This window comes from Corvus moneduloides, chromosome 3, assembly GCF_009650955.1.
Source record: "Corvus moneduloides isolate bCorMon1 chromosome 3, bCorMon1.pri, whole genome shotgun sequence".
In the NCBI taxonomy this organism is placed as follows: Eukaryota; Metazoa; Chordata; class Aves; order Passeriformes; family Corvidae; genus Corvus; species Corvus moneduloides.
In genome coordinates, this window is record NC_045478.1 from 95,524,542 (window position 1) to 95,541,654 (window position 17,113).

Below are 17,113 nucleotides of genomic sequence, written 5' to 3' on the forward strand. Positions count from 1 at the left end.
AGTTGATATGATTGCAACAGGAAAGATGCTTTTTGATGCACAGATTATTTTTAGATGACTCAGTCTCTAAAACTGGATCTTTTGTGAGCTTCTGGACTATTGCATAAAAGTTCAGAGCCAATAATCAAAATAGTTTTCTTTTTTCTGTGTATTTGACAATGATACTTCACTTAGACTTCGCTGTAAAGACTATAGTGGGAGAAATGCAGCAAATACAGCAAAGTGGTGTACTTACATACATACGAACTCAAAATGTAAGATTATTTTTGAAAATAATGTAAATGTGTTAATTTTTTATTTTTAAAAAACTAATGCATCATTATTTGGAAGTAAAGGCATGTTTAGCAAGAGGAAAAAAACCATAATAGAAGTGTAAAATAATTTTAACCATCTCATCTAACAACTAGTCTAATATGGCTACATAAAGTGCAGAAATTTTATATCTGTATGTTCTTCTAACTTTTTGATTAGGAAGTGCACCTACTGCTTAGTAGAAGTGAGGACTTCTGCCACAAGTTTTAACCTAGGGGGAGATTCAAGCAAAACATCCAGTTGTTGTAAACAACTTTGTTCAAATAACCTGCCATGCAAAAATATCCCAGGCTTCATTAAAGCTGTATTGAATTTGTGAGATTTTCATAGACATTTTTGTGGAATCAGGGAAAAATCCATCTTTAAATTAAGAACTTCCCATCAAGTGTTCTGTTTTCCCTGACACTTACGTTGGAGAGAGCTGTTAGGAATGACATACATCAGTTCTTATAGCTGTCTGCTCAAGGCTGTCTGCTTGGAGAACTAACGCGTTTTCCTGCAAGACATTGCTTTGGCATCTAAATCTCAGTAACTGGTTCTGGTACTGGTAGCATAAGTCTGTTATTGCTGCTGATGTAACTCTTCGTGAAATGTTCTTTTTCCTTTAGCAGCGTTAGCTGTCTCTTACTATTACTGACTTTTTCAGCTGCAAGGAGAGGAATGAAGGGATCTACCCTTCCAAAGAATACCACTGGGAAGTGCAACGTGGATGGCTTTTATAAAATTTGGCTATTTCTTTCCAAGACATTTGAATTGGTGATTAGAGTAGGACTGTTTCCCTAAGAAAAGATTGAACTTTGCAAAGAAAATACAGATATTTTGAAGAAAACAAAGCACATAAGGTGGTTGGGGTTAACTTGAATAGTTAGAATTGATGTGTTATTCACTGTGAGGTTATATCGTGAAAGGCTAGAGTAAGTTGACTGGTATATGAAAGCATTATTTTGCCAAACAGTGCACAGTAGTCATTTGTGAAAGTGCAGTTTTGGAAGGTTAAAACAGAAGTTCTCCATCTCACATCACATACATGCCCAATGAAAAATGCTGCTGCTGGCTTTTAAACAGTTATGCAACCTAAGCCAGCAAAAGTGGCACTGTTTTGGGACAGTTCTCAACTCTTAGTTTGCTGAAAGTCATCTTTTTGAACAGGACATAGGGCTTCTGGTCTGTATGTTCTCTTTTGTGGTTTTCTCTGTAAGTTTTGTGTTTAAAGAGAAAAGGTTTGGTTTAGGCAAGCGGAGAGAAGTAAATAAATATTTTCATATGTCTTCTGTAAATTATTTAACTTTTTTGTTAGAAAAGTTTTTTGACAGTGAAAAACCAGTATGGCCCTATTCGGCTGTAGCAGTTACAGAATACTAATGTAAACAGAATTTGAATATTTCTATCATTATTTAAAAATCTGGAAAAACATCTAATAGATTCCTCTCTGACAGGTCAGTATTTTTCCAGACAGTCAGTTTTCTTTCAGCTGTAATAGGTAGAAACTAGCTCAAATAAAAATGTTAGTACAGAAAATCTGCTGATTGGACCCCTTCAATCACCTGTCTGAAGTGACTGGTTCTCAGAAGGAGGAGAACAAATCAAATGCTTTCAGTGTGTTAGGACTGTTGCATTTACATGATTTTTGAGTGCTGCTTGACAAGAGTTCTTCCAAAGATGCAGCATATATTTTCCTTTCTGGTTAGTGTTCCTTTCTGTGTGGGAAGGTGTAGAATCAATGAGTAAATTGGTGTGGGTGTAAGTGTAGAATAAGTGTACTTGTCATAGCATCACAGAATGTGCTGAGTTGGAAGGGGCCCATCAAGATCATAGAGTCCAACTCCTGGCCCTGTGCAGGACACCCCAAGAATCACACCACGTATAAGTTTTGATTAAAACTTTGATTTCTATAGGAGATACAATGAAGTAGCTGAATTCTGCTTAGCCTAGGGAAGAAACAGGGAATTATTTTATATACTACTCATTAAATTAGTATTAAATTGAGAAAATAAAGACAAATCAATTGTACATTGTCTTTTAATACAAAATCCAGAGGTTTCAAATGAAGCTAGCAGAAGTTAGGCTGAAAACAATCAAAAAGTTGGTAGTATTATGGTTGTTTTCTGCAGAACATGGTGGAGGCAACCCATTGCCAAAAGAACTTCTGAATGACAAATCTTACAGGGTTTCAGGGGCAACGAGAAAAGCTCATGGAAGAGAAATCACTTACTAGAACCAGTGCGATCCACTGAGCCTCAGGTAGCTGGAGAGTGAAAGACGATTAAGAAGAAATTATTGCTGTGTTTTGTGACATTTTATATTCTATAGGTACTGTTAGGGAGAGGATAACAAGGTTTGATTTGGTACAGTGCAACTGGTTTATATTTCAGAAGGATGTAAAAGCCAGAAATCCTCCATGTTTGGTTTATATGCTAGATGAATTGCTTGAGACTCTCAAATAAAAAAAACCCAACAAAACAAAGAAACCAGTAAGAATCAGTGTAGATTTTTATTTTTTTTTAGTCCATTGAAACAAGCAAGATCAAAATTGTAAATGGGAATTTGGAAGAGTAATTAGAGTAACAGTTTTTTACGTAATTTCCCTTTATTCCTTGTATTTTTTTGTTCTTTATTTTAGTCTGCTGTATTGTAGAAACACTGTTTACTGCTAAATGCAATGTTTAAAATTCCCTAAGATTGTAAGGGATAAGCTACAAATATGGACTATCAGGCAAGCCCTGGAGATTTAGTTAATCTGACCTAGATGTTCTTTTGATGATTGAGACCTGCAGTATGTGAAAACACTTCTCAATTTCAAAATGAAACACAAGGATATCTGTTGTATAACTCAGCTGTCCTTGTAGTGACAGACACATCAATCATTTCTGAACAGGAAAGGATTTACTATAAAAAGTTTGTAGCTTTCGAGCTGCCGAGTTCATTGGCATTCGGATCAGCAGTGATATTGGAAGTTGTAAGTGAATTCAGCATTTGAATTTTACCGTGTCCTAAAGAGGATTAGCTACAAATGCAGGCAACATACTTTTTTCTCTTTCATTTTCAAGAGCCTGTTGTGTATCAAGAGCCTGTTGTGTAAGATGTTAATTCTTGACTTAGCTTTCAGCATATTTTATGTGAAACTGCTTGGTAGCTCTTAAAAACGCACTGAACAGGTACCTATAAATATAAGTAAGTGTGGGGAGGGGAAAAAAAATGACAAGCAACTAATTGGAAAAAAAAAGCACGCACCTGGAAAGCTATGTTTATATATACTGCTTTTGAATACTTGAGAAGTCACTATTTTTCTGTAACCTCCTGGGCTGAGGCTGTTTTAACAGTACACCTAAGCATAACAGAGATGCTCCATGTTGAGAAACTGTGGTGTTAGCATCCTGGTTTTTGCAAAACCTTACATTGACTTCATAGAATGGTTTAGGTGATTGGTAGGATTATATGGCCTAACATTTACTCTGCAGAACACTGTTTCCTATCTATTTAGCAAAATTTAAGAGTTTTCACTGAAATTTTGCATGCTGTTTTTCTGGTGTATGCTGAATTATTTCAGAAAGATGCAAGGGTAATAATTTTGCACTTGGAGAATATGGAAAAAGGAAATTATCTGTGTTTTTAAAAGAGAGAAGGAAAATTCACATTTCCAATAGTAATTGCTTTCACTGTTTTGCAACTGAAACTTAATATTTCTCACAGCGTTTTGTTCAAACTGCCTCTTTTGTGCATACTGGCATTCAAATTTTTAAAGTTGCACTTCACATTTAAACAGTAGAGTTTTCTTACAATATTAAAAGCTAAAGGCCTTCAAGAGTCAAAACACATGTTTCTCTGTAGGGGTGAACAGGCATTTCTTTGGAGTTACTTTGAGCTATATTAATGTGAATCTGGACACGTGAAAGAAAAAGCAGAGTCCACTCTGTAAATTGTGTTTGTGCTAAAACAAGGTAGAATAAAGGAAGTAAATCCAAGTATCTGTGGGAGGGAAGGCCAAGAGGTAGAAATGATGGATGCTTTGCTCACATTTTGCTGTAAACTTTTTTAGATATGTTGGACACGGGTAGTAGAACATGTGACATGTCTCTTTAAAATTTTTGAGAAAATGTAAGAATTTAAGTTGAGGAACTGCTGTTCTGATTATGGCATATGGTGCTGGGAAGGCACAATGTGGTTTTCTACACCAGATAGAGTTTCAAAGACTTGAAACATTTTCTTTGAGCATGTGTATAATATATCTGCAGTCTGCTTGAAACAACAAAGGAGTGAATAAGCTAAGGTTCCCAGCCTGGGAAAGTAACAGAAAGAACTGTGGCATGCTAACAAATTACACATCAGTTCCTCTGTGTACACACACATAAGGGTAAGCCTTAAGTGTCTTAGCTTTAAGAATAAATCTTGAGCCTTCTGTTCTGGGATAGGAATTGCCTTACAGTTACTATACCTGGTATCAGTACAGTATATTGGCATCACCACATGGTCATGGTGCAGTTCAGAAGCATGGTTTTCTAGCTGCTGAGTTGCAGTGGTGTCTAATACAAATACTTCATTGTGAAGACAGTTTGGAAATAATTCTTTACCATGAGTAATACAAGGGATTAGTATAGGTAACAGCAATAATACCCTATTAATGTGGTGATAGAAGTTATTTAACATTTCAGTTCATCTGAAGTGTATTTTAAATCAACTCTCAGCAGTGTTCAACCAAAAAGGAGAATGTGGTGAATAAGATGATTGCAATTTTTATGTCTCGTAAAGGCAACCTAACATGATTATTTGTGAGCTTGTAGTTTTATTTAGATTTCAAAAAACAAACAAAAGCTATGAACTTTCATTATGAATACCTGTATTATGTTTATTTTCCTGTAGAATGTTCTGTGTGCAGTAATGTATTTCTTCTTGTGGAAATATTTTACAGACTCCTGGCTTGAGAGCACACTCTGGAAGATTGCAGTGGTTTGCAAAAAGGTGTATATTAAATAAACAGGTATGTGACTCGTATGCTGTGTTCTATGGAACTGTCATTTTGTTCCAAGAAAAATTGTTTTGAAGTATTTTCTCGCTTGATTTTTATGTTTGTGAAAGGACAGGTGACAGGCTGATGAGGTGAACTTAATGCTGGTGTATACTTAAACAGAAATATTATTTTAGCTGAATGCACACAGCATGTATGTGCACATATATAGAAACATAATTGTTTGGCTGAAGTATAACTGTGTTCTTCTTTCTTTTTGAAGCTGGAAGCTTTGGAGCAGTTGGTAGAATTAACTCAAAATCTATTTGAATGTGATAGAGATGAGATGTACTACCACCTGCTTCAACTGTATGGTAAGTGAGCTTAAGATCTTTCTCATGTTCGTAATCCGTTTCCCTTTGTGGTTGGAGATGGGACATAACGCTGAAGATAAGGCATATCTTGATACACAGTCTGGGTACCATTTCTGAGGCGTCTTGTGGGGGAGGAGAAGTCAGGTTTGGGGTTTTTTTCATCTGCAGAACTGAACACAGTATAGTGTGTGTGTGTATGTAATATAGTATAGACTTACATAGTACAAGTTTTCCAATCCTTGATATTGTCTGGTGTTATGATTTGAAAAACTCTGTTTTGGCTTTCAGTATGCTTAGAGAAGAAAACCTGCTCATCTTTTATCTTCATAACTGATAAAAATCTGGAATTTCCTGTAATTGGATCTGGTTCTGAAAGGTGCATATATTCCTTAAATTCACCTATTTTTCACCAGCCACAACCTAACTCTTGCATCATTTATAGGCATGAACCATTTAAAACTGAAAGTTCATTTTTATGCCACAGACTTCGTGTAGGATGTATCTATGTGGTTTTTCTTCCTCTTTTCTGTGTTTTTCAGTCTATGTTGGTTTTCTTATTTGGTGTATTATACTGTATTATAAAGGATTAAAATTTTGGAGATCTATTTTAAAGTACTAAAAAAAATATATTGTGTTAAGATTGGATATGGAGCACTATTGGATGTGGAGCACTAAACAGTAAATTGGGCCATAAAGCATTACAGGAATTCCTGTGTACTTCGGTAATGGATGTACATACAGCTATATATTATTGAGCCATTACAGCAGTTTGATATATCTGGAAAACTTGCTTTTGAGCTTAAAGTAATTTTAGGCTGTTCTCCAAGTACATCTTCGGTTGGGTAGGACTACTGATGCAGGCCTCTTCCCCACTGCACTTAGGTGCAGCAGGAGAGGACATGAGGACTTGCACAAAAAAATGACCAGAGACCCCAGGAGAACTTTGCTGCTTTTCATTTCCTGAAGCCTTGGAAAGCTTCAAACAAAACCATAGTGTTTACCTAATTCTGGCTTTACACAGACTGGTTCACCATCAAAAATCAAGTAGGCCTGAAAATCAATCTTGTCTCAACAGGGAGAGAACCTTCCTGTTTCTCCACTCACCCTGTTCACCTCTGGCAGTGACTAAGTCTGACAGTGTGCCTGCTAGGAAGAGAATCTAAGAAGATACAATTCATCAAATTCTGTCATGCAAAATCTTCAGTCTTCTTTCAGAAGACAGAACCAATTCCATCTATTCAAAGAAGTGGAAAATATTTGTGGGTTTCTGTCACCATGAAAGACAAAAGCTATGCATAATCCTGCTTTCAACCATTTTAGATTACCTATCAAAGCTGCCCCATGCACAAGTACAGTAGGACTGTCACTGTGTACCAAAGCCATAACTTCAGAGCTGTTTTAGGCATATAAAAAAAAGAACCTACCATCTAGTCCAAGCAGTAATAAAAATGTTGAAAACAAGGCATTTGGGTTTCTGGAATCACAGACTAATTTATACTGGAGAAAACCTCAAGAGTTTAAGCCCAGGTTGTTTCCTGATGCTAGGATAGCTCCAAAGTCAGATCACATTGTGGCCTTGTTTAGTAGAGGTTTGGGTGCCTCCAGCAGTGGAGATCAAAGAGCCTTCCTGAACAACCTGTCCCAGGATTTGATCATTATCAGATACTCCATTGCTGCAACTTTCAAATGTCACCTTTTGCCCTTTGCTGTGCACTTGTGAGGAGAGACTGACCCTTGAAGAGTCAGCGGAGAATTTACAAGATTTGCGTATATAGTAGGAGAACTAAACCTGATTGGAATAAAATGCCAAGGTAATTTGTTGAGAATGATGTTTCTGCTTTAGAGAGCTCATTTTTACCAGTGTAAATAAGTAGTGTCTTAGAGTCATAAATGCTTCACAACTTGTGACTGCAAAGGTCGAAAATGTAATGGCAGCAGGAAACCCCTGCTGTAGGTAGTTAAATGGTAGTTAACTGGTTTTTTTCTCATGAAGTCCAGCTTTCTATTTATTTGCAGTTCTGTACAGTGATGCAGATATACATTTCAATTAACAATCAAGAATAATAGATGAGCTGAGATGATCGCTTCTGCAATACTTTTGAGCTGATTTCTCATTTATCTGAAAATTCTTATAATCCTTGGGGTTTTTTTCTGGCATCCTCTATGTATTAAAACTTTTCAAACTGATGATCATATGAAGCAGAAGTACATGATTAATTGATGAATTATTTTCCAAACACACGATTTTGAATAACTTTAGATATGGATGTATATTCTAAATGTGCTTTTATCTGAAGATTTTAATCTTGTTTCAGACAGCAAAAAGGACTGGGGAAAGGCTGAAGCTATCTGGACTAAAATTCAAGAAGAAAATATTGTTCCTCGTGAGAAAACACTAATTTTACTTGCTGATATATTTGAGAAAAATGGTCAGACTGTTCCATTTGAGGTACCTAAGGTAAGTGGAGTTTAACTTTCCTAGCTAACAACACTTACAAATATATTTCTTCTTACTAAAAAACATTAACACATAGCATTACAGTAATTTAAATGTTTGTTTCTTTCAAAGGTTAGGCCTGAAGGTAGCAGAAATGCTGCTATTGTGGAAGAAATGAAAATACGGATGCTTTGCAAGAAAAATAAAGCACAAGGTAAACTGAAATCCAGTGTGGGTTTTTCCCCCTTCCACATTAATTTTAAGGTTTCAATTAACTGCGGAGCTCTTCTGTGCAAACTTCCCAGTCTCTGCTGAAAACAGAATGAATTTATGCATGGATGTTTGCCTTTGTATACAGAAGAGCAGAGTGTTGAAATATGTGCAGTTCCTTTGATTTAGTCCATGTTTAGTCATTGGAAATCCATTCCTATCCATCTCATCCCAAAGCAGGGTGACTTAAGAAGAAATAGCTTTACTGGACCTTGCAAAATGGGGAAGAAATAACGGAATACCAGAACGTCTCAGGTTGGAAGGGACCACAGTGGGTCATCTGGTCCAGCCTTTTTGCTCAGGCAGTTTCATCCTTGAGCACATGGAACAGGACCCTTGCATATCTCCAGTGATGAGACTCCACAGTCTCTCTGGACAATCTGTTCCAGTGTTCAGTCACCTGCACAGTAAAGAAGTTCTTCCTCATGCTTAGGTGGAATTTCCTGTGCATCCCTTTCTGCCCACTGCCTCTTGTCCTATTGCTCTGCACCACCGAGAAGAGCCTTGGTCCAAATTAGTTCATTTCTAGTATTTGCCAAGGTGCAGAGCATTTGAATATTCTGGAAATCCTTATTTTCTTCATTTATACTATAATAAATAACTAGGTACATCACTTGAAAGCAGTATAGAAAATTGAATTCAATAGGTTTAAAAATTAATTTTGCTGAATGAGGAAGATTTATAAATGCAAGACACCTAGTAATTTTCTTCTCTAAGTGTAATCAGTGTATTTTACAGGTTGGACACAGATTTTTAAGCTCTGATTTTTTAAAAGAAGAATGTATCAGTCATTCACACATTTTACTTACATTGTTAGTGAAATTACCATCTAGAGTTATTCAGTCTAAATATTCAGTCTGTTTAGATCAGGAGTCTAAAGTTGGGTCTGGACATTCTGCATACTGGCAGTGCAATATCATGTTATGTATATGAAGTTAAGAATTGTGTATTACGGCAGACATGTTTTCAGGAAATTCTTCATGCTGGTAACTTTTGGGTCTTGTAAGAAAATGAGAAATGCAGAAATATTTTCATTGAAAATTGGATGAAATCAAGGGAATGCAGTTTACGACATTTCCACACAAGTGTCCTGTGCCTTTGGTATCATAAATGATAAAGTGGAGAGCAGGAGGAAACCAAATATGCCTTAGACTTGGAAGGGAAACTAGTTTAAAGCAAAAATATAAAATGTAACTTCTGTGATGACTTTGGGTATTGAACTTAGCAGTAAATCACTTCTGCATATTCTTTTATTTAAAGGGTAGTATTTGAGAGAAGGTGTTCTAGAGTTACTGGGAATGAAGGGGAAAAAAAGATTATGTTGGAAAACAGTTCCTGTCTTCCTGGGAATCTGTTCTCTTGGACTGAAGAAAAACTCTGAAACCACTAAGTTGTTGCTTTTTTTTATATAACCAGTATAATGTAATTTTGGTGTGAATGTAACAGGGCAGCATTTTGATGGGAAAAAGATTAACTCAATCTCGTTATGTAACTGTTCAATGAACTTACCAAGTCTGACACGTTTTGATAACCAATTCTCCAAAGTGCTTGATTTATGCAAAGTCATATTTTCATTTTTGTCTTGATTCCTCCGTGTGAGAACTTGACTCTAGGGGGATCATGTAACACATATCCCAAACAATCACAATTGCTGAAACAGATTTGACTGTCTTGAGAACTGAGACTTACTTGGCAAGTTGTCACTTTTCTAACGAATCTTTCTACTTGAAATAGCTGTGGTATAACACAGTATGATCTTGAAACCAAGAAATTTCTCTTTTGAATGCTAATATATTTTAATAATTTTAGATGCCATCTGAAGAAGTAATAAGCTGATAATACCTGATCAGGCATATGTCTCAATTCAAGATTGATCTAGGTATACTTCAAACATGCTACTTGCAGAAATGCAAAATGAAGTTAAGAAAATAATCTGAACAGGATAAGCTTTCCCAGGTTAGGAGTGACATACACAACAAAACTGATACAAAAATTTTTAATTCTTCATTGAACTAGTCATTACAAAAAAAAAAAAAAGAAAATTAAATACATTTCCTTGTAGAAGGAGATCTTACATTTTATGGGCTGTGATAATTGATGGTAACATATGCTTGGCATCCTGGCCACTAGTGGCAAGGTCCATTTCTGTATCCAACTGATGAAAGCAATATTTAAACACAGGGTGAAATTGTAGTTCAGTCTGAAGACAGCAGAGCTTTTGTAGGAGTCTCTAAACATAAGAAGTTTTTGCCCTTAAAAAAAATTTCAAGCAGGCATTTACAAGCAGAAAGACCAAACCTATCACCAGTCAGCTGCATTTCTGTAAATCAGTAGCTGCATTTGTAGCAGATGATACCAGTCAGAGGTGTATTGTTCTTGTTGAATGTAGTTGCTAGTCTACTGGTACCTCAGATTTCAGAACAGTGGAAGGAGAAATGTCTTGCCCCTGAATTTAAACTTGAACGCTATGAATGCTGGTGATCAGCATCTGAGCAGGCAAGAGAGTTCAGCACATTGCTGCAGGCCAAACTAACTTCAGACCTCTAAGTAAAAGTGGTGGAGGATTTCAGAACCTTTCTTGCGTGATCCTATTGTTTCATTGCTCTTTTGGTTGACGATGCAATCACTCTTGTAATGTCAGACTCTCATGTCAGACTCCTGTACACATGAAACTCAAATGCACAGAAGTGAATTTAATTTTTACTAAGATGCTGTTATCCTTTATCTCTATTCATATATGTATATTTAACATAGATTCAAGCAATAAGTAGATTATGAATGGCCATGGTAATTCTAATTATTAACTTGGTTTAGGAGTTTGTGTGATGTAAATAACTAATTTTATGCTTAGCCATTTCTGTGCCTACATTTCAGGAGGTTTTTGTGTATACTTTTTGGCTGAAGAAGTTTAAGATGCAAACTGAAAGGCATACCAACAGTTTTCATTAAAATTCCACAACACACTGTACTAAGTGCAATTAGTGTGATGCTTCTTATGACATTAAGATTCAAATGAGTTGTCTTCATCTTTATTTTCGAAGTATAAGAAAAAAGCTTTAATGCATAGCTGTGAAATTTGTGGTGATAGTCCAACTATTCCTGATAAGTTTTAAAGGTTATTGTGGCTGTGATTTGAACTAGCAAAGGGATTATTTCATGAGTCATTAAAAGAAACGTGCAATCACAGTGTAGATATAAAAGATCATTTGTGGTTTTTAACACAGCTTTCTAGCATATGTTACAGTGTGGATGGCAGTTCTAGCTGCATGTTTATAGCTGCATAATCTTGTTTCAGAAAAATAAATGACTGAAAAGTGTGCTTATCATTTTTTCCCCCTTTTTGGTAACATCTTTTCATACACTGACAGTTATTGTGAATGCATGAAATAAAACTGTTAATCAGTCAAACAAATGCAGTGTAGTTTACTTGCTAAATATCTGTATATTTGTAAATTGTATGTTTTGTATAAATCTTGTCGTAGCCAAATAATTTGATCTCCCCATATTGGAATCGCCTCCTATATTATTTGTTAAATGCTGTTGTGATCATGCACCAGACACTGTAACTGCATACCCCAGAATTAGGTGTTGCTTTAAAAACCCTGAGTCTTCCCCTTCTAACCAGCTATGTTGGTATTGAAGCAACAGCCAGGTATAAAGGAGGAGCAGTAGCAAACTTTTTCTCCTGTGGAAGTGTATGTTGATCACTGTACACGGGAAGTTTTGAACAAGCTGTGATCCACGGCTTTGAGCTTAAAGATGTAAGCAAAGGATAAATAGATTTAAGATGGACCTTTTTCAAAGAACAGGTGATTTCTTTCTGTGATCAACATTCTTGCAATATGACATTTCCTTTTGGCTTTCTTACTCTTTTTTAGAGGCCTACAATATTTTCAGGAGAATGCAAGAGAAGGATGAGTCTCCTTATCGTTGCTGTGACGTCCTTATAAAAGCACTGTTAGCACAGAATTGTCTTGATGAAGCCCTTGATGTGAAACGCATGTAAGGCTTTTCTTTGTTTGGGGGATTTTTATTGGCTCAGAGAGAGTGGTTAAATAATTTCTGGATCATTTTCAGGTGAGTCCTTATCTTCTAATGGGAAAACAGGTCATGACTAGTGATTAGGAGCTGTGGTAAGAAACACACCAGCATTTCATAGGGCGATATGGCACATTTTTAGAAAGGTACTAGAGTGACAGTGTGTATTGCTAATAACTCATTTCAAATAACAATCTGAACAAATGTACTTGGCATCAGAGCTGAAAGTCTACCCTTCTGGCAGTCTGCCTTTTCCTCTTTAGAGCAATATCCAAACAGACAGGATTCCTTCACTTAGCTGCCCGTGAGCCTTCCCCTGAATGCTTGTCCCTGCTGCTGTCTTACCCTGCCCACACTCCCTGGCAGCTGGCTGCCTGCCAAATGCAAAATGGTATGTTTGGTTGTGATGCCAGTGGCTAGGAGATGACCATAAACCTTAGATCCAACTCTTACGCTTCTGAAATAAATCCAACCTGCTGTCATGTATTATTAGAAGGCAAGGAATTAAATTAACCTTTAGTGTGTTGTATGGTACGACACTTGCTTGAATTACTGCTTGTAACACATGTTCTGGTCAGGTTATAGGCTTTAAAGCGTTTTAAAGCTTTGGAGAGTCAATGGAGAGTTAAGGAAAACAGGAATTTAAGTTTAAGGATTTTAAATCTTTCAGTTTCTTCAACTGAAACTAGACCAGTGGTTGTCATCAAGTGTGCTCACTGAATGAATACAATGAATTTTAAAGTGGCTGTAGGTAAATTACCTAATGCATAGAGTACTCTGAAAAAAGCTAATAATTTTTAGTACCAACTTAGTTTCTGATGTCCAGGAACGGTCTAGTGTAAGATGATACTGATTATTTTAATGTTTTCTTTAAAAGTGTTTAGACTGGAGAAATGTCTTGCGTTGAAAAAGTGTTTGAGTTCTGCATTCAGAAGAACAAATAGTGCTTTTTCAAATAGCTCTCAGCAACTGGGCTTTATAATAAGTAATGTTTCTGCTTGCAGGATATATAGCTTATATCAAGGGAAAACTAAATCAGTTTATCAAATCGATCTCCCTGTAATGCAAGTAACTGATAAATCTTTGCAAATAAAAGATGTTTTAGGGAGTGCAAAGAACACTGATAAAATTTAGGTAGTTTGTTTCACAGAAGATACTCAGTTATCTAAAGATGTATTGAAAGGTTCTTCAGGGAGGAACCTTGAAACATGACTGCTTCCTGGCTCTACAGCTCAAACACAGTTGTAAGGAAGATGCACAAAGTAGTGCATATTACCAGCAATAATTTGCAGATTAGAAGAGAAGAAAAAAGGTGGTGGCTTGTTCCTAGTATTTCAGGGATTCAGAATTGTCACTTTAGGTAAGTGTTGTAGTATGTAAATTCACAATTCAGGAAGAAAAATGATTTGAAAAACTGAAAAGGTTGGAGGTGCGTTAAGCCTCTGAAGTTTGAGATATTTACAAGTCAATTAATAGGATTTTATAAGAGGTTTTCTTCTTGGTTACAACCATGACCATAACTCTTGTACTTTTCACAACTCTCCTACTCCATCTCGTAGCATAGAAATGCCAGATAGTTACACTGAGAAGCTTCTAACAGCTCACTGTTGCATCAAGACAGAAGAGACTTCATATTTGTTGTGTTCATGGCGTATCTGTGTGTCTTTTTTTCTAGTAACAAAATGATGCTTATATTAAGCATTTTTAAAAGCCTGTAAGTTCTAAGGAATTCACTGAAATAGAGAAAGCGATAGTGTGTGTTCCTATGATTGAGGAGTAGCAAATCTGTGTTTCACACACATTTCTGGATGCTTCACAACTTTTCCAGCCTCATGCTAAAAAGAGATTACTCCTACAAAGCCTTAACATGTGTGATGGCCTGAAAGTTGTGCAGCTCCTAATATTTTCATTTAGATACGTATTACTTTTTACTGTTTAAAGCCAAATTTGAAAGGTAAATGATATGTAGAGAGTCTTACTGTGCACATTAGCATAGGCAACAAAAAGCCTACTTTTTTTAAAATTTAGAAATGCCCAATAACTTCAAAACGTCCCCTGTTACCAGAACTGCGAAACTTCCTTGAGAAAGCGATGTGGGAGGAGTAAATAGCACTCCTACACTGCGTTTGAAAAAAACTAACACCAGACAACCCAGAAGATCACTGATCTGTTGGTCAACCTAAGTGTAGTTTGCTTTCACATTCTAGGACTGTTTTGAGGAATATTTAGTGCATTTAGTCCAAGAAGTTTTAAATAGAAATTTAGGAGTATTGGAATGATGGATTAGTTCTGTAATAGTAGCTAACGTCTATTTAATCACACTAAAGATTGGAAGATTGGAGAAAGTAAATCCTTTGTTAAATGTAATTTACAGTCTCATGCATGAATTGTTGACTTAAGGGCTTTGACAGATGGGACAAAGGGAAAAAAAAAAAAAAGGCGGAACTGAGCAGTGGGTGCTTAGGCAGGGATTAAGGGGATTGGTTGGGAGAGTAAGAAAATCCCGAGTCCAGTGACTGCATTTGTGAGCCTGGGAGGCTGAAAGTGACTGAGAGGATAGTCATATTGTGTGCAATGTGAAGGATTTTCTTGGGATTGAGGAGAACAATTTAGCAATGACCCTGCTTACCTCCCAATCCGCTCAGCCCCTAAGTTCAAGTAGGTAGGCTGCTCAGTTGTGTGCCACAAGATGATCAGTGAGGTTTATCTTGATTGCTGATATGGTAAATGGCATTGCCCCCCTTTGCTCTGTAGAGATTTTGTAATCTAGAAATGAACATTTGTAAAGTTATCCTTATATATTAAAAACGGGGCTTGGCTACATGTCATTTAGGAGCAGGAACATTTTATAGTATAAGACCAATGTGATTGCTGGTTAGTCTCTCTTGACAATTTCCAGAGTGTTAGAAAAGCTTTAGCAGGGTTAACTAAAGTAAAGACTGTCTTTGCTGTACATACACGAAGTTTTGTATTACAGAAGATAAGGAGTTGATAAGTGAAATAAAATTTTAATGTGGCTAAGGCAGCAAATGTAGGATGTTCACTTTAAAACCTGTATACATCTAGATGACAGAAATTTGAAAATTAATCAACCAAATGATATGGTGTTAGTTCATAATATGCTTTAGTTTATGTTTAAAATATACAGTGCTGAAAATAAATGTTTCATTTTTATTGCTGAAAGAATAGTTTTATATTTTATAATTATGGTGACTATTGAAAAAAGAAGAAAAAGTATCCAGCTTAGGATACAACAGAACAATGCAGGGCATGCAGTTATTTTAGTCATCTAATATGTCAGCATTCAAGAATCTGAACCGATTGTTTAAAAAAAATCTTGTACTTTGTTTCTTTTGTTGCTCACTTCCAACTTTGTCATCTGTCAGAATGCAAAAAAAATTATCCTTCTATAACCATTGACAGGATAACACAAAAGCTGTCTCCAGGTCGATATTTTGCAGCAATATTTTTAACATACGAACAGTAGTTTTTATAATTTCACCTTGGTGCTCAACCATTTATTATCGTATCAGAAGCATGTCAGTAATTCCTTTCTAAATGTCTGCTTCTTTTAGTGCTGAGACCCACATCAAGGGCTTCACACTGAACAGTGCTGCCAGCAGCCTCCTCATCATATCGCAAGTTAGGCGGGATTATTTGAAAGGTATGTCACAATGCTTGACCTTTACGTCACATTAATGCCTCTGCAGATTTTTCTTGTAACGCCCTTCGAATACTTGGATAAAGGAGTCCATTTAGCAAATTACCTGCTTATCAAGAGCCTTTTGTGGTAGCTGAGAGACGTAAATTACTGTACATGCATTTATAATACAGCTTGAATATGAATGTACTTGTCATTTGACCACTTAGTCCAGTTTCCATTCCATTTAACACAAGATGGGTTTTCTTAAGATGAATCACAGCTCTTCAGACATGCAAAATTTGTGCTCCAGAACGAGAGAAAGTACAGGCTTTCAAGTGCGTTAAAATTCACAGCACAAGTCATTTTGCTTTGGAAATTAACATACTTTAGAGCATCTGAAACAATTCCCCGCAGTTGTTTCTTGCATATTGTGTTGGTTGTGTGAGATACCAGATGAGTTAAATTGACTGTTAAATGTGCATGATTGTGAACTAAATGATTATAATATTGATTTAAAAACTTAATCAAATACTTTTTAATAGTTCTCAATACCAATGGTAACAAAATACTCTGGTTGGTTTTCTTTTTAATGTAATGATGATAGTGAAAAAAATGGTGGCTGAAGAGTACATAAGATGCCCAATAGGACGGGGCATGAAGTTTACAGTTGTTTTATTTTAGTTCTCAGCATTGGTTGCTTTGCAGCCTAGAGATCAGTTCCACAGTGTTACATCTAACTTACTTAGTTGTGTTGAAGAACTCTTGTGCAAGAGGAAAACTCTGCATGCAGGTAGTTTTACATGCAGGGCAGTATCTTTTATCCCCATGCAAGTCTAAGTACAATGTTGATACATATTTTTGTCAGTATGTTTAAGCTCTAAAGCAACTATGTACAAATTAAATGGATTATTTAAGTTGGGTTTACAAGGCCTACCAGAAAACCTACTTTTGATCGTGCCATCATTACATTTTATTTCATTCCATTATGCATAGCTGTACTAATAACCCATACCCATGTAACATCAGCTACATTAAAATACTCGAGATGAGCATTTAGACACATTTTCTCACTTGTACTCCTTCTTTCCTGTGGCTGA

At 36.1% G+C, this 17,113-nt stretch overlaps 1 protein-coding gene across 2 annotated transcripts in view; it reads left to right on the plus strand.

Moving 5' to 3' along the window:
- Positions 1-17,113, plus strand: part of LRPPRC (leucine rich pentatricopeptide repeat containing) — an 87,836-nt gene that overhangs the window by 56,947 nt on the left and 13,776 nt on the right. For both annotated transcript variants that reach the window (XM_032102850.1, XM_032102849.1), the window contains exons 26-31: positions 5,219-5,287; positions 5,538-5,628; positions 7,944-8,086; positions 8,198-8,279; positions 12,214-12,337; positions 15,949-16,037. In XM_032102850.1, the coding sequence (XP_031958741.1) occupies positions 5,219-5,287; positions 5,538-5,628; positions 7,944-8,086; positions 8,198-8,279; positions 12,214-12,337; positions 15,949-16,037 (598 nt within the window). The remainder of the gene's footprint in view (positions 1-5,218; positions 5,288-5,537; positions 5,629-7,943; positions 8,087-8,197; positions 8,280-12,213; positions 12,338-15,948; positions 16,038-17,113) is intronic.